The sequence below is a fragment of the Danio rerio genome, chromosome 1 (genome assembly GCF_052040795.2).
Source record: "Danio rerio strain M-AB ecotype USA chromosome 1, GRCz13ab, whole genome shotgun sequence".
Lineage (NCBI taxonomy): Eukaryota > Metazoa > Chordata > Actinopteri > Cypriniformes > Danionidae > Danio > Danio rerio.
In genome coordinates, this window is record NC_141021.1 from 20,600,411 (window position 1) to 20,619,537 (window position 19,127).

Consider the following 19,127-nt stretch of genomic DNA (forward strand, 5'->3'; position numbering starts at 1 on the left):
AAGAATTTTTAAATATTTGTACTAAAAACGACAAAAAAAAATTGCTGCAAAAAAAAAGCTAATTTTCTTTACAGTGTACAAACCAAAATTGAGCCGCCAGCAACAGCAAATAATATAACAATCAATATTTTAAGTATTAAAACAAATTAACATAATTATTTTTAGGCGACACTGTGGCACAGGGGGTAGCATGATTGCCTCACAGCAAGAAGGTCGCTGGTTCGAGCCCCAGCTGGGTCAGTTGGCATTTCTGTGTGGAATTTGCATGTTCTCCCCAAGTTCGCTTTTACTCCACAGTTCAAAGACATGCAATATAGGTGAACTGAATAAGCCGTAGTGTATGTGTGTGAATTCAAGAGTGTATGGGTGTTTCCCAGTGTTGGGTTGCGGCTGGAAGGGCATCCGCTGAGTAAAACATATGCTGGATAAGTTGGTGGTTTGTTCCGCTGTGGCATCCCCTGAATTATAAAGGGACTAAGCCAAAAATAAAATAAATGAATGAATAATGATTTTTATCCTATACACGCTGTATATTGTATACCCCTTTATAACCTGCCCCATACAGAAACATTTAAGCTAATTTAAAATTTCAAAATACACCACTGAATACTGTTTTTACAAAAAAAAAAATTTTGGGGCCTTTTTTTTTTTTTTTTAATAAAAAGTAATTTTAAAATAATTTTTCTACTTATATTAAATTTCAGGTTCTGCTATGTTTAGGTTGTAATTAAATATCTATTTTATCAGTAAAATACTCAATTGCTAAATTAATTGATAGCTACAGTCCTAACTTTTAAGCATAGATTAGACAAATAAATTTAATAGTCAAAAAAGTTTTTGTATGTGTTGTGGGTTGTTACTAAAATTGTTCACTCATTTGTTTCAGTTTATTTGTCACTAAAAAATGTAAATAATTACTTTCAAATGGACTAAATAGATGTAAACTAAACCTAAATGATAATATTTTCTCAGAACAGAAATTAATAATAATGACAAAACACTATAACAAAGGGACAAAAAATTTGACTAAACTAAAATTAAGACACATTTCAGATTTTCATTCATTCAAGCTGAAGGATAAAAACCTTAACTGTAATTAAATAATAAAATTAATAATCCAATAAATAATGAAACCTACAGAGCTCAGCATAATTGAGTACAGCCCATTTTGCAAATGAATACTTTGATCCATTTCTCAGTGATTATAGGAAATGTATTTTGCTGCATTTAAACAAAACAGATTTATAAAACAGATATATTTATTAAAATAATATTTTAGTCATCAAACATATTTAGAAATTAAAAGATAATACAATCGAAATATTGCAAAAATAAGTTACAAACTACAAAATTTCTACATTTTTTTCCATTTTGTTTCTTATTTAGATTTTTCCTCTTTTTAAAATTTATATTTAATATTTTTCTGAACCATATAAATTTGGGTGTACTAGTTTCTGGGCCGTTATCGTAAGTTATTTTATTAGATAAGCTCCAGATTTGGCTTCAGTACTGACTAATCTAATGTATATGCACAAATATAATATTGTAAAGCTTCCTATTAAACACATAAATTTACAAGATAGATTTGTGAGGGGTGTACTTATATATGCTGGGCACTGTAAATAGCCAAAATCATTATTGAAAAAAATAACTCATTATGTCACAATGTTACTTTTAAATCTATTGCTGGCATAAACTCACTTTAAACTCCTGCTCCATTCCGCTGATGTGCTCCGGCGGCTCCGTCTGTGACAGTCTCTGGATGTAGGCGTACAGGTTCCGGGCCGGAACTTCAGTGTTGCCGCAGGAAACGGCCTCCAGCAGCGCCTCATAAATAAAGACATACTGCTCCTCTGTCTGCACCATGTAGTTTCGCTGAGAGCGCATTAGAGTCACGTGACCGTAAATATCTAACGTCTTCTCTTGCTTCACTCGCTCCAGCATGGCATCAATCACAATGAAGCAGCCTGTCCGGCCCACACCGGCACTAAGGGAAGAGACACCAAATGTTTCAGAAACAAGTATTCACACTTTGCTTTCCCACATAAACGCCCCAGACAAATAAAAGTCACGGACAAATGTGATTTTCACTCAAATCGTTAAAAATATTGCGATTAGACAAGGAAAGGATTTATAATTAATTGTCCCTTTATGTTTTCCTTATGGGACTCAAAAAAAAAAAAAATGTCAGCTATAGGTCAAAAATGACCACCACACTGGAAAAAATATCTGTTAATTAACAGTTCCCGTTTTGTCATTCCCAAGTGTTTTCTGCTTATTTAGGGTTGTGAATTGCATTATGGGATGCTGATCTCTGCTGTGTTGACTTTTGATGTTGAAAATTCTACTTCACAGTTTAACAAAGTGACTTTTATTGACATTTTACTTGTTTGAAATAATATAATGTATAAGAAATAATATGAATAGAAATTAATCTGTAAAATAACAGAAAATGTTCGGGCAGTTTATTACCAGGTTTTTGTATTAATATATATAACACCAAACCAGTGAATATATAACTTTAAACTATAAAAAATGTTAATAAAAGTCACTTTTTTTCCAACTTTTCAAAGTTAAAAGTTATTGGAGGCCAGATCAAAGTACCATAATGCAATTCAAAAGCATAAATAAACTGGGGGAAATAAAAAATAAAAACAAACTACACAAACTACTGAAAACTCCTAAGTCACTGATATAATTTTATATTTTATTGTAAAATCCTATATAAGATGTAATCTGATTGTTATGTTTCTTTGCCAGTTTTTTTATTTAGCTTCTTAGATATTTTTATTTGTATTGTTTGATTATGTGTTGATTTGATGCGGATTCAGGTCAATTGAATAATTGCCACTTGTGTAGTTAGATTGGGGCGAAAATTTGAGTCTGGGCTATCTAATGTTCTAAGATGGAAAGACAGCCCTCCTGTGATTTTTTAAAATTCTTTTATTAATATTTCCCAAATGATAAACAGAGCAAGTAATTTTTCACAGTAGCCTATGTCCTATAATACAGGGTGATTCAAAATGACGAAGAAAAAATAATTGGAGATAATCTCTTTCTGTCGTCGATTTAAGGAATCTCTGAAGTTTAAGTTCTTTTCACATTGATTAATTACCCAATGTTTAATTATGTTTCTTTGATTAAATACCGATTTTCAAAGTTGTGGTATTCTTTTTGAATCACCCTGTATTTTTCTTCTGGAGAAAGTCTTGTTCGTTTTATTTAGACTAGAATAAAAGCAGTTTTCATTTTGTTTCCACCCTAAACCATAAACACCATTTTAAAGTCAATATTTTTTTGCCTTCTTAAACAATGTCTACTGAACGAACCATCATCATACAATGACTTGCCTATTTACTCTAACTTGCCTAGTTAACCTAATCCACCTAGCTGGCCTTTAAATGAAGAGTTTCGATGCAAAAACCTTTAAATGCCGCTTGATATTTTCTTCTAAAATTAGCATTTTTGTGTATAGGCTCAGATATTTTACTTTTATAGGGACAAATAAGTTCCTTTCCATTGCCTTAAAAGTGACATAACTGAAAATAAAAAGGAAATTTTAGGAGAAAATTTCAGGTGGCATTTAGAGGTTTTTGCATCTGAACTCTTAAAAAGTAACTTTAAGCTGAATACTAGTATCTTGAAAATTATCTAGTAAAATATTGCAAAGATGAAAGAAATCAGTTATTGGAAATTAGTTAGTAAAACTATTACTGGGGGGCTGGGCCACACACTGGCGCAGTAGGTAGTGCTGTTGCCTCACAGCAAGAAGGTCGCTGATTCAAGCCTCGGCTGGGTCAGTTGGTGTTTCTGTGTGGAGTTTGCATGTTGTCCCTGCGTTTGCGTGGGTTTCCTCCAGGTGCTCTGGTTAGCCCCACAGTCCAAATACATGCTACAGGTGAATTGGGTAGGCTAAATTATCTGTAGTGTATGTGTGTTAATGAGAGTGTATGGATGTTTCTCGGAGATGGGTTGCAGCTGGAAGGGCATTCGCTGCATGAAACGTGATGGATAAGTTGGCGGTTCATTCCGCTGTGGCGACCCCAGATTAATAAAGGGACTAAGCCGAAAGGAAAATGAATGAATAAAGGGGGGCTAATGGTTTAGGAAGGTTAATAATTTTGACTTCAACTCTATGTCCAAAGCCTTTGGTAATGTTTGTATGTGATGTGTTTTGTGCCCTAATGAAGGCTTCTAAGCCGAAATGCGTTGGCATTTATTCTACGTCAATAACATTTTCTCCTTTTATTACAAGCATTAATGGAGTTCCCTATTTTTCCTAAAAACTAAGGCATACTTTGTTGTTTTTTGGTCAGTATAATGCAGTGAAATACCAGGGCCACGCACACAACACACACTTTTACAGGTATATTTATGGAAACTTCCCACAGATATAGTGATTTTTATACTGTACAAACTGTACAGTGTATTCTGTCCTCTTCCCCCAGCCCTATATCCTTAATTACAACTCTCTCAGGAAACAATCTGCACTTTTACATTTTCAAAACACTTAAGTCTGTGTGATTTATGAGCCGTTTTCCTCATGGGGACCAAAAAAATATGCCCACGAGGTCAAAAGTAATTACTGGTATGCTATACATTGAGGCACTCTCTCTTTTTCTCATTTTCTTTATGCGTTTTTTACAAAGTATTTTTTTGTACAGCTTTGTCTCATGAATTTTGGTGTACCCTATATTTATCATTTGTCAGTTCAATTGTAAAAACCTTAGACACAATGAAGCAAAATTATTGTAGATATTAAAAAAAAAAAAAAATGAAGAGCCACAACAGAGATTAGCATTAAGCTTGAGTATTTCCACAAAATAAATAAATAAAAATAGAATCTATGATATAACACAAATCTTATTTAGTCAAAACACTTTTCATCAATTCAATACATTCATTCAATAGTTCCTACAATGTAAGTGCACATTTCCTGGAGAAAACCCCCCAAATAGTTTTCTTATAATCGTAGTGTATTAAAACTATTCCAATGTTGCCATTCATTCTCGGTTCACTTTAATTTCATGAGGCAACATTTCCAAATGTTTACATTACCCACTTGTTTTTGGTACTTTACAAGTCTGTAATACTAGCTGCATTCATATCATAACATAATTACTATTATTATGAGATTCTGACTAGCAAAAACCATTCGCATTCTCTTAAAACTCATAATTACAACCTGGAAATTTTCAGAGAGCTTTTATTTCGGAGAGTTATCCCGGTAGTTGTTATCTCACTTTTTTTAATTGATTCAGTTTCACTTGTATCATTTCACAGTTTCTACAAAAACTAAAAAAGCACGGTCAAGACTGGTTTTGCAGCCTTAAAAAATACTTTCACATTTTACTAACAGCCCACGCCTCAGTTACTAATTCCACAGCATGATTTTAGAACAGTAATGTAGGACTGAACTATTGTAATACAGTTATTTAATAGATAAAAGACAGAGCAAGAGAGAGTGAATTACTTGCATTTGTATTTTGGTGAAGGAGATGCGACTGGTTAATGTTAAACCACTTTTATTTTTGGCACTACACGGGTTTATATTCTGTGATTCTACTCATATCAGTCACCTGTCGGGATGGGTTTGAAAAACAACAGATTTGTTGCTTTATTGTGGCATTCTGTTGGCCTTTTGAGCATAAATCAAGCTTATTTATATGCTGTACAGTGTAAATTGTAATTGTGCAATTGTAATTAATTAATCCACTTTGTGTATGCTCCACATTAACCTGACTCACTCTGAAAGGCATTAGTAAAACAAACACTGCTGTTTTCACACATTATTTAAAAATAACTCAAAATATCTGATGTGATAAAGCCTGGTTCAGCAATCTGTTAATTGGATTGCTTTCTCTCCTGAGACAAACCACACTAAAGTTTGCTTTCAAGTGGGTTGGTACTCCTAAATCAAGTGAACTGATTTTTGGTGCGTTTCTTAACAAGACTGTCTAAACCACTGGTGTCAATTCCAGTTCTTGGAGGGCCGCAGCTCTGCACAGTTTAGTTCCAACACTGCTCCAACACACTTACCTGTAGCTTTCAAACAAGCCTGAAGGACTCAATTATTTTGATCAGGTGTGTTTAATTAGAGTTAGAACTAAACTGTGCAGAGCTGCGGCCCTCCAGGAACTGGAATTGACACCTGTGACCGAACAAAAGGAGAAAATTCAAGTTCTGAAAAAGTTCTGAAACTGCATTTAGTCACGTCTGACTAAAAAGAAAATATGTTAAATTCGGTAATAGCTACCTGCAGTGGACCACAATGGGTCCAGCGTCTGGGGGGTTGCAGGCTTTGACCCGTCTGAGGAAGGCCAGGAAGGGAGTAGGGTGTTCAGGTACCCCTTGATCTGGCCATGCTGTAAACTGGAACTGACGGACCTCCCGCTTCTCACCACTCCCACTCTGTACATAGAAAATACATACAGTATTACTGTAGACATGACTACAATAATGCAATTAGTCCATGTTATATGCACAAATCATGACATCCAATAGTGTTTTTCATCGAATGTGCTGTGAGTTCACACTGCGCAATTTAAGCCCAGAACTTGCTCAGTTGCTGGGTTTCCATTACCCTGTGTTACTGCACATTTTGAAGTACTGCATGAGAAACAAGTTAAAGAAATGGCAAATTTCAGATAAAAATCCTTTAATTCACAAAGTTAATGCCAATAACGGGAGATGGAAACACATTTGTAGAATAAACTATGATGGAGCAAACATTACACTCGCATGACTTCACTATGCTTCACTATGCTTGCCTTCTTTACTGTTGATTACCAATGCTGACATTCAGTTGTAATCTTATCAATATTATTCTGCACACATTCATTATTCAATTTATTAGGTAAATTTGTTCAGTTGTCTGTTAAGGTAACTGTCTAATCAGCCATGACAGTAATTTCACAGTCAAGCTGCAATAAGCCCCAGCAATAAATCACATCTCACCAAAACTGGGCAACAGAAGACTGAAAAAAGTGCAACGAGTTTTGATTTTCTAACCATGCAGATGGTATGGAGAAAAACTGGCATAAACAACAAAGACATGGATCCATTTTGCCTTGTATCAATGGTTCAGGCTGCTGGTTGTGTAATCCCCCCTAACAAATTTAGGATCTAAACATATTCCCTTATAGTTCCCATTCAATTTTATTATGCTCTGTTTAAAATGTTCTTAGAGTGTTCTAAACATCCAGTTTTCAAGGAATTCTAAACAGCAGAAAACGGTCAAACTACTTGCTCTAAAAACAAATATTTGCATGACAATACAGACAAAGTAGAATAATATAATAAGAAAATATCAGTTTGCAACATCAAGCAGCATAACAAGCTGTTTTTAATGTCTAAAAATGAATGGAAGTGAATGAGACCGGAAGTCAAAGGCCAAAAAGATTCAAATGGTTGCGCCCGCTCGTACTCTGAGAATAAGGTGAATATTAATGTTCTGAGAACATTCCTTTTTAGCTGGGATGGTGTGAGAGATGTTTTCTTGGCACCTTTAGCACCGGTTGAGCATTGCTCAAACACCACAGCTGATCTGAGTATTGTTGATGGCTTTGTTCATCTCTTTATGACTGCACTTTATAGCTATTTCCAGCAGGATAATTAGTTTCAAATTAAATGGTTGAAGTGACACATTGAATTTAGACAGTTCTGAAAGAAACAAGGGGTTTGGTCCAGTATTATCAAGTTTACCTACAAAAAGAGTTTGATTATTGACTTTTAAGTCACGAATATTTAAAGGAGCAATGCACTTTTTTTTTGAAAATGGGCTCTTTTTAAAACTTTCCTAGAGCTGAAAAGGTGAGTTTTACCATTGTTGAATCCATTCAGCTGATTTCTGGGTCTGACAGTAGCACATTTAGCTTAGCATACATCATTGATCTTTCTTGCTCAAAAAGTTAAAAGAGATTTGATAATTTTCCTATTTTTAGCTTAATTCTTCTGTGGTCACATGGTGTTGTAATACCAATAAAAAATGAAAAGCATTTCTAGGCCAATGTGGCTAGGAACTAAAAAACCTTTGCTGCCATACTATGGCTGCAGCAGACGTATGATATTTTGCACTGTCTGAAAGTAGTCCCCAGCTAGTTAACTTCCAATGTGACCTTGTGCTTGCACAGGAAGTGTGTGCCAGTAACGCTGCATAATACCATAGTGCCTGCATCAGCCATGGTACAGCAACAAAGTTCCATGATTAATATACCTGAAAGAGCATAGTTTCTAGCCATATCAACCTAGAAAATAGCAGCTTTTAATTTTCCATCTACACAATGTCACTTCAAAAGAGTCAAGCTTTAAATTAGAATATTATCAAAACTTTTAAATCTATTTTAAGTACGATGCTAATGGTCTAATCTGATTCAATGATCTGTGCTGAGCTTAGCTAAATGTGCTTCCACCAGACCTGGAGATTGGCTGAATAAATTCAAAAACTGTAAAACTCAACCTCAGAGGATTGTTAAATTATCTTATTTTTTTAACACACAAACCACAATAACATTAGAAAAATGTTACAGGATGGGATCTAAATAATCAATATCACAAATAATTGAACTGTTGCCAAATACAATGTCTAGGGCATAAATAACAGCAGCAAATTGGAAAACAACAAGCAGCAATGGTATAAAAATAGCAATCTGCATAATTTATTCATGGACAGCTCTGAATTTTAATGTCATGTTCTGTCAGTGTTTTATCCCCAGATTGCACAGCTGGCTCAAAAATTCCCAATTCAGCAACAAAAAAAAGTCACGAAAAAGCTTTGTCTTGTCATTGGTGTATTTCCTCTTTAATGTTTAAAGCACAAACAAAGAAGAAAACCAGACATTGCCAGAAAGAAGATGTTATAGTGGGGATTTCATCAGCAAAGATCTACTTTTTATGTAAATAGATGATGCCTTATATAGGTCTATATCGAATACAAAAAGAAGTTTGTTTTTTTTCAACAGAAAATAATGACAATAATATATTTTACCATGATTTACTAAAGATGCCCAGTAAAATGCAATAAGTATGTAAAAATAGGTAACAGAAAAAAATATTGTCAGGCATATCTGCTTTGTAGTCACTGCATCACCACACCAGAATGTTCATTATTTATACATAAAGAAAAATATTGCTTATATAAGCCATTTGTTATTCCGAATGATAATAGAACATTATTTAACCCATTTTTATGTCGTTTATTTTTACAAGTAGACACTTGCATTTATCATGTTTTCATGGTATATAAACAGACAGTAGTATATAGCATATGAATATAACATACTTTTGAACATTTATTTTAATATGAGGACCAAAAATGGTCTAATTTTAAAGTCATATTTATTTTAAATTTAAAACTTTTTTGAGGAGTAGTGTTACTACATAGAGTATACAGATTATATTGAAAAACTCACAACCCAAGCTCGTCCTGAAAACGTACCGCTATATTCTTTTCTCGAGAACGCCACATACGTCCCAGGAGCTATGTTTTTTTTTCTTGTGCAGTTTTTGTTTTCTCAAAAGAGATCCAAAATGTCTTTTGCGAGTGTCAATTGTTCTCACGTAAATCCACCAGAGGCCACTGGCGACTGACAGACTGACTGTCCAATCGACAGATCCACCCTCCTCCTTCCCTAAACCCAACCAATAGTGATTTCAAAAGCACCAACTGACCGGCCCTTTAACTTCCCTAAACCCAACCGACAGTTTCAAAAAGCAATCCAGAAAAAGGAAAGCCCTTGTCTGATTTTTACCACATTTTTAAATTTTACCACATTCTCACCCTGTTATGTACTTGTTTATTTTATTTTTATTGGCTTCTTTTTTTTATCTTATCCCTTTCTGGAACCGTTCTTCGCCATCTCAAGTCCACCGAAGTACATGGACAAACTGGTTACAGCAGGAAAGCCACCCATATGAAGTTAAGCGGTCAGCTGCTAGCGCAAAAAAAGAACGGCGTTCCCGTAGCAGTCGTTTTAAAGATAAAATGCAGCCACCTTCTGGCTACATAATTTGCGATCTCCAGAAATGTACATAGGAATATGTTTTCAGAATGAGCATATGTTGATTAAACTTGAGAAACTAAATTGTTTAGAAATTTTTGTTGATGCTGATATCAGCTGTTTGGTTACCTTAAAGAGGGCAAACGTCCGGACGCAGTAGGTTGCAAGCTCCACCGTGTCCAGTAGAGAGACCTGCATCAGTCCGTATGTTTCCGTTCCTCTGCTGGGCCAATACTGATCACACTTATTCTGCACACAGATCAGCAGACACTTAGTAAACCTCTAACTGCTGAATATGTTTCAGTGTCAAAGAAAACATTAGAGTAGAGCTGAAGAGTCAGCGGAGATCAACACTGACACTCAGCTGCTCTTCAGTTTATTGATAACAGCACTCACTACGGCTATGTGTCAGTTCATTCACTGGATAAGGAGACATTTGTTTAGTTATCAAATCATTAAAATGGAACTGAACCAGAGGTTTTCAATCTTTTAATAGCCATGAACCACCAAATATGATCATCCAAGAGCTAGAAACTCCATCCTAAAATAGTAATAATATACATGTTATAAAATCATAATAATATTGTTATAGATGCATATATATACTGTATATATATATATATATATATATATATATATATATATATATATATATATATATATATATATATATATATATATATATATATATACTCATGTTCAGTGTTGGGTAAGTCAATTTAAAAAAGTAATTTTTACCACCTATTAATTTACTTTAAGTACTTACTAATTCATTCATTTTCCTTCAGCTTAGTCTTTATTTCAGGGGTCGCCACAGTGGAATGAACCACCAACTATTCCAGCATATGTTTTATGCAGTGGATGCACTTCCAGCAACAACTCAGTGCTGGGAAACACCATTACACTCTCATATTTACACACGCACTCATACACTATGACCAATTTAGTTTATTCAATTCACTTGTACCACATGTCTTTGGACTGTGGTAGAACCAGAGAACAACATGACAACTCCACACAGACATGCCAACTAGCCCAGCTGGGACTCAAACCAGTGACCTTCTTGCTGTGAGGCAACAGTGCTAACCACTAAGCCACCGTGCCTACATACTACTAAGTACTTACTAAATTATTTCCTAATTACTTTGTCTGAAAGGCAACTCAATGACTAAATAAGAAATGTAATTACTTATTACTTGACTTAATACTTCCTAAAATCCTGCTAAATCTCAAAGCATACAGAATAAAAATTAAACGTGTAATTCTTTTAATTTGACAGGGTCTTTTAGCTTTATTTAAAAAAATCAACAACACTTATTTTTTTAAACATATATATATATATATATATATATATATATATATATATATATATATATATATAAAAGCAAAATTATCTGTTTACTTATTTTGAATAACTTTCTACATTAAAAAAAAAAGATGTTTGCTGTTTGTTCAAACTTACTTAAATTGAGCTGAAACAACAAATCTTTAAGGGCAACTTAATTGTTTTATGTCCAATCCAATTAAATTTGTATAAACTAATAAGTTAACTAAAGTATGTGTAATCATCTGCCAAACTAGCCTAAAAGCGAGTTATTCTGCAAATGTATAATTACAGAAACAAATTACTGTGTAACTAATTACACCCAACACTGCTCAGGATGGTCCCCTATTTATTTATTTAAATAGTTGTTTACTTATTTTGATGAACTCGCATCATTTCGTTTAATTGGGATTTATTTGTTTTAATCTACACTCAAAAAAAATTTTTTTTTAAACTACTTATTTAAAATCAGTTTAAACAACACAATTCTTGAGTTTTTTGGGACAACATAATTTTTTATATTCAATCGACTTCAATTTGTAAAACCTAATAAGTGAACTTAATTTCTTCATGTTGTCTCAACACACATCGATTGTATGGATCCAAGCACCCTTGATTTATTTTTTATTAGTTGTCTCAAATGTTGAATAATTATATACTTGAATCTAATTTAATCATAGTTCTTGCATTAACATATTATTTTATAATTACTATATTGTTTTGACAAAGCTTTATTTGTTTTTTTCTTTCTTTGATACTAACGTGTGTATGCCTATTTATAAATGCTTTGATTTTTTATTTAAAAACTAATTTAGCATTTAAAATGATCATTCATAATAGCTTTTTGTATTTACAATTTTCTATGCACTTTTTCAATGAACAAATGTACAAAAGCACGCACATCACTTTTAACTGGGTGCTCAGCCAAAACGCAGAAAGTGCAAATTATATATTTAAAAAGGTGACAACACCACAGCAAAAATGCAAATTTATTAAATTAAAAAGGCTGACACAAAGCATGTAACGCTTCGAGCAGACTGATGAAGAGCCATGTGCTCAAAACATTACAAGCCTTTCCCCTGACTCCCTCCACCATTGTTTGAAAACCTCTTCATTAAACCCTGCGTTCACTCCCTAGAAAGGAGCTTTTTAAACCAATTTTCCACTAATTTCTATGCAAAGGGAACTAGGAAATGAACTGAGACACAACCATGGAGAGTACATTTCAGCATGCAGTGATAGTGTGATAACCAGCCAAAAATATCAAAACATCAAGTTACACTTTGGCAAAATGTGTCTCTGAAGTCAGTGAGGGGAAAAAGGAAGCGAGAAGAGACAGATCAGAAAAAGAGAGTAGGTGTAAAGAAGGGATGAGGCAGAGTTAACAAGGAGGAAAGAGGTGAGACACGGAATATCAACCAGTCAAGTGAAAGTGCGAGTGCTCTAATTAGCCAAGTGAGACGTCTTGCCTTGGAGAAGAAATACGAAGGCATCTGGAGAGTAATAGACAAACAGCATAAGACTTACTCTGCTCCGTAATACCACACAACAAGACTCACATGGAAAATCATATCAATGCTGTGTTTCATCAAATACGCTTAGAAGGGTTAGTTTTCTTGTGTGAGTGTGTGTGTGTGTGTGTGTATTCTTATGAGTTGTATTATTAGTTAAAGTGTCTCAGAAGTTCTGCTCCAAAATCTTATTAGTTTCTAGATGAAGGATAACAGTTATTAGTTAGTATAATGTGTTTGGTGGGGTGCCTAAATAGCTAACGCTAATAAAAAAAAGACAGACAGAAAAACAGAGAGACAGACAGACAGACAGACAGAGAGACAGACAGACAGACAGACAGACAGACAGATAGATAGATAGACAGACAGACAGACAGACAGACAGACAGACAGACAGACAGATAGATAGACAGACAGACAGAGAGACAGATAGATAGATAGATAGATAGATAGATAGATAGATAGATAGATAGATAGATAGATAGATAGATAGATAGATAGATAGACAGACAGACAGACAGAGACAGACAGACAGACAGACAGACAGACAGACAGACAGATAGATAGATAGATAGATAGATAGATAGATAGATAGATAGATAGATAGATAGATAAATAGACAGATAAATAGACAGACAGAGACAGACAGACAGACAGATGACAGACAGACAGACAGACAGATACATAGATAGATAGATAGATAGATAGATAGATAGATAGATAGATAGATAGATAGATAGACAGACAGACAGATAGATAGATAGATAGATAGATAGATAGATAGATAGATAGATAGATAGATAGATAGATAGATAGATAGATAGATAGATAGATAGATAGATAGATAGATAGATAGATAGATAGATAGATAGACAGACAGAGACAGACAGAGACAGACAGACAGACAGACAGACAGATGACAGACAGACAGACAGACAGACAGACAGACAGATAGATAGATAGATAGATAGATAGATAGATAGATAGATAGATAGATAGATAGATAGATAAACAGACAGACAGACAGACAGACAGACAGACAGACAGACAGACAGACAGATAGATAGACAGACAGACAGAGAGATAGATAGATAGATAGATAGATAGATAGATAGATAGATAGATAGATAGATAGATAGATAGATAGATAGATAGATAGATAGATAGATAGATAGATAGATAGATAGATAGATAGATAGATAGATAGATGGACTGATGGACGGACAGATAGATGATAGACAGACAGACAGAGACAGACAGACAGATGATAGATAGATAGATAGATAGATAGATAGATAGATAGACAGACAGACAGAGAGATAGATAGATAGATAGATAGATAGATAGATAGATAGATAGATAGATAGATAGATAGATAGATAGATAGATAGATAGATAGATAGATAGATAGATAGATAGATGGACTGATGGACGGACAGATAGATGATAGACAGACAGACAGAGACAGACAGACAGATGATAGATAGATAGATAGATAGATAGATAGATAGATAGATAGATAGATAGATAGATAGATAGATAGATAGATAGATAGACAGACAGACAGAGAGATAGATAGATAGATAGATAGATAGATAGATAGATAGATAGATAGATAGATAGATAGATAGATAGATAGATAGATAGATAGATAGATAGATAGATAGATAGATAGATAGATAGATAGATGGACTGATGGACGGACAGATAGATGATAGACAGACAGACAGAGACAGACAGACAGATGATAGATAGATAGATAGATAGATAGATAGATAGATAGATAGATAGATAGATAGATAGATAGATAGATAGATAGACAGACAGACAGACAGAGACAGACAGACAGACAGACAGACAGACAGACAGACAGACAGACAGATAGATAGAGAAATAGATAGATAGATAGATAGATAGATAGATAGATAGATAGATAGATAGATAGATAGATAGATAGATAGATAGATAGATAGATAGATAGATAGATAGATAATATAGACAGATAAATAGACAGACAGAGACAGACAGACAGACAGATGACAGACAGACAGACAGACAGATACATAGATAGATAGATAGATAGATAGATAGATAGATAGATAGATAGATAGATAGATAGACAGACAGACAGACAGACAGACAGACAGACAGACAGACAGACAGACAGACAGACAGACAGACAGACAGACAGACAGATAGATAGATAGATAGATAGATAGATAGATAGATAGATAGATAGATAGATAGATAGATAGATAGATAGATAGACAGACAGAGACAGACAGAGACAGACAGACAGACAGACAGACAGACAGATGACAGACAGACAGACAGACAGACAGACAGACAGACAGACAGATAGATAGATAGATAGATAGATAGATAGATAGATAGATAGATAGATAGATAGATAGATAGATAAACAGACAGACAGACAGACAGACAGACAGACAGACAGATAGATAGATAGACAGACAGACAGAGAGATAGATAGATAGATAGATAGATAGATAGATAGATAGATAGATAGATAGATAGATAGATAGATAGATAGATAGATAGATAGATAGATAGATAGATAGATAGATAGATAGATAGATAGATAGATAGATGGACTGATGGACGGACAGATAGATGATAGACAGACAGACAGAGACAGACAGACAGATGATAGATAGATAGATAGATAGATAGATAGATAGACAGACAGACAGAGAGATAGATAGATAGATAGATAGATAGATAGATAGATAGATAGATAGATAGATAGATAGATAGATAGATAGATAGATAGATAGATAGATAGATAGATAGATAGATAGATAGATAGATAGATAGATAGATGGACTGATGGACGGACAGATAGATGATAGACAGACAGACAGAGACAGACAGACAGATGATAGATAGATAGATAGATAGATAGATAGATAGACAGACAGACAGAGAGATAGATAGATAGATAGATAGATAGATAGATAGATAGATAGATAGATAGATAGATAGATAGATAGATAGATAGATAGATAGATAGATAGATAGATAGATAGATAGATGGACTGATGGACGGACAGATAGATGATAGACAGACAGACAGAGACAGACAGACAGATGATAGATAGATAGATAGATAGATAGACAGACAGACAGACAGACAGACAGACAGACAGACAGACAGACAGACAGACAGACAGACAGACAGACAGACAGACAGACAGACAGACAGACAATAAAAATATTTACTGAATTTGAATTGTTGTGAAGGTTATAATGGCAGTTGTATTGATTTTTATAGAAACTGCAATGGTCCCTGAGGGTCTCTACTGGTAATTTGTTTCCTTCTACAGCTTAAAATTACTAAAGCCTGTTTATGTTTATGGCTTTCCGATTAGTCACGCATGCAGAGTTCATTTATTTTAGTCTAGACGCTGCCTATATGTAGACAGCTTTAATGTACACTAGGTTTTGGAACAGAGCTTGTTTGTCTATGTATGGAAATTCACAGTATGTCTGCAAATCATAGCCACATGTGTGTGGTATGTCTGTGTGTGTATGATTTAGTGCTCTCACCCTCGATTTCTCTTCAAGTTTGGTGATCATAATGACATTCGCTGTGTGTTGTTCCCACACCATTCTCCAGAAGTCACTAAACGTGTCTGGCATGGGCCCCTGGGTGGCGATGTAAGCACCCTGTCTGCGGTAGCCATCTATGAAGTTGGCATTAATGTAGTCACCACCAGCAACACCTACAAAACCAGAAGGATTGACAAAAAGTTAATTCATTTTGATGGCCTATTTGGTTGTAATGTTGTAACAAAATGTGAAAGAAAATCAACTACTTCCTGATGTTTAAGGTTGTCTATGACATTTACTAGACAGACTTCACAGATTTTAGATTTTTTTTTTTTACTAATTATTCTTGTCATAACTTTTAATGGGTATAAATAAGAGATATAATGCCACTTTATTCAAAACTAAGTAGTGGCAGCACAAATCAAATAATTAAAAATATACTAGAATACAAGACATCCGGGGTAAGTGAAGTTAAAATTAAAATTCTGTCATCTATTACTTATCCTTGATTTGTTTCAGACCTGTTTGAGCTTCATAGTTATGATGTACACAAACAAAGGTATTTTGAAAAATGTTCTTAAACATATCTACTTTTTGGTTCCACAGGAAAAAAAAGAAAAAAGAACCATATAAATGTTTGAAACTAGGGCTGCACAATATTGGAAAAATTACATTTAAAAAAAATATATATATATTCTGCAATATAAAAATGAAGTCCGAATTATTAGCCCCCTTTGAATATTTTTTTCTTATTTAAATATTTTGCAAATGATGTTTAAAAGAGCAAGGAAATTTTCGTAGTATGTCCAAAAATATATTTTCTTCTGGAAAAAGTCTTATGTGTTTTATTTCGGCTAGAATAAAAGCAGTTTTAATTTTTAAAAAAACCCTTTTGAGGTCAAAATTATTAGCTTCTTTAAGCTATTTTTTTCTGATAGTCAACATAACACACCATCATTATACAATAACTTGCCTAATTACCCTAACCTGCCTAGTTTACCTAATTGTCCTAGTTAATCCTTTAAACGTCACTTTAAGTTCTACAGAAGTATCTTGAAAAATATCTAGTCAAATATTATTTACTGTCATCATGGCAAAGATTAAAAAAACAGTTTTTAGAAATGAGTTATTTAAACTAATATGTTTAAAAAAATGTGTTTAAAAATTTCTCTGTTAAACAAAACTTGGGGAAAAAATAAATGGGGCTAATAATTCTGACTTCAAATGTACATTGCGATATGAATACAATTTCACTAAATGAGTGGAATAAATGTTTGTAAAGAATCTATATTCTAGACTGATTGGGACGATTCTGTAGAGGAGTGCATAAAATATAATAAACTACAAGCATAGATAAATTCAATAAAGGGAAATATGCTAATTAAATAAGTAATTGAATAATCAAATGTAAAATAATAATGTATAGTTTTTGTTTTATAAACATTTTAATAAAATTATTTGTTATTTATTGTTACAAACATTTTCTTATGCCTGAATGCTTTTAAAACCCTTACACACTCACAGGTCTCAAAAAACACTGGCAAAATGATAAATTATAATCCAGGCTCAACATTCAATATACTCGCAATGTGACTATTGCGAATGATTACATTGCGATATCAATGCTGAAACAATATATTGTGCAGCTCTATTTAAAACCAAATGACTAGAGGTGTGAACCTACACTGGTTCGGTTCGGTTACGATTATCATGCCATCGATTTGGTTGAATTCGATATCTCGCCACACGGTGCATTGACGATGCTTTCCATACACAATTATATTTTTTCTTTCACAGCACAGCAATTCTTGTATTAAAATGTATAAATATATTTATATACTAATTGTAATACAATTTTGTCCTTTAATACAAACAGTCAGATATATACACTGTGCCTTTAAACAACACAGGCATTTATAGCAGATAAACAAATATAAATATCCTGCTCGCTTTCTGAGCCTTGTCTACCAAGTTCTTACACCCCTTTGATTGATCACGCGCTCAACAGAAAGGGCTGCGACTGGCTCTAACACGCTGGCGCTCTTCACACATGAGTGACACTGATACACAGCAGCAGCGATCACAGCGGATCCATGATAGACAAGGTATAGAAAACTCTGCAGACATGCGCTCGTGTCTGTATCCAGAAGTATTGCTGTAACAGCCGAGAGGACAGGAAAAGTCATGCCAGTACGTCAAATGAGCCACAGTGAGAGAGAGAGAGTTTACTTTCATTCTCTCAACTGCAGGGAAATAGGGGCTTCTGTTGTAAGTGTCAGGAAAAGACTGTCCAGAAAACTCACACGCAGTGAAATTGTGCACAGCTTCTGCGTTTTTAAGTAGTTGGAGCGTTGTAGATTCCCGCGCTTGCCTCCCTCGCCATAGTAAGCTACAACGACATAGCGCATATGAGATAAATGACGTCAGTACACAATAACTGGTTTTGACTATTACTGAACTGATACCTAATTGTCCGAGTCTGCATCGCGGTGCACTGAAGAAGCTATTAATTTTGACACTCCTACAAATGACGGTGATTAAATGTTGAGTAAATTAAAATTTTTTGGCGAACTATCCCTTAAATATTTAAGCAAATTACTGTAGCACATGCTATTTTACATTTACAACTGTTTATACATTATTACCATATTCATTGCCTTTATTTTTATTTGTATTATTTCTAACTTTATCACTATAATCTATTTCATAGTGCTGATGCTG

The 19,127-nt window shown here is 34.0% G+C and overlaps 1 protein-coding gene across 4 annotated transcripts in view; it reads right to left on the minus strand.

The window, feature by feature from the left end:
- The window catches only part of ptprdb (protein tyrosine phosphatase receptor type Db), a 155,137-nt gene that overhangs the window by 12,645 nt on the left and 123,365 nt on the right, over window positions 1-19,127 (minus strand). For 2 of the 4 annotated variants that reach the window (XM_087234880.1, XM_087234882.1), the window contains 5 exons: window positions 16,404-16,579; window positions 12,792-12,815; window positions 10,128-10,247; window positions 6,257-6,411; window positions 1,702-1,987 (listed from right to left, as the gene is read on the minus strand). In XM_087234880.1, the coding sequence (XP_087091006.1) occupies window positions 1,702-1,987; window positions 6,257-6,411; window positions 10,128-10,247; window positions 12,792-12,815; window positions 16,404-16,579 (761 nt within the window). 4 annotated transcript variants of the gene reach the window in all.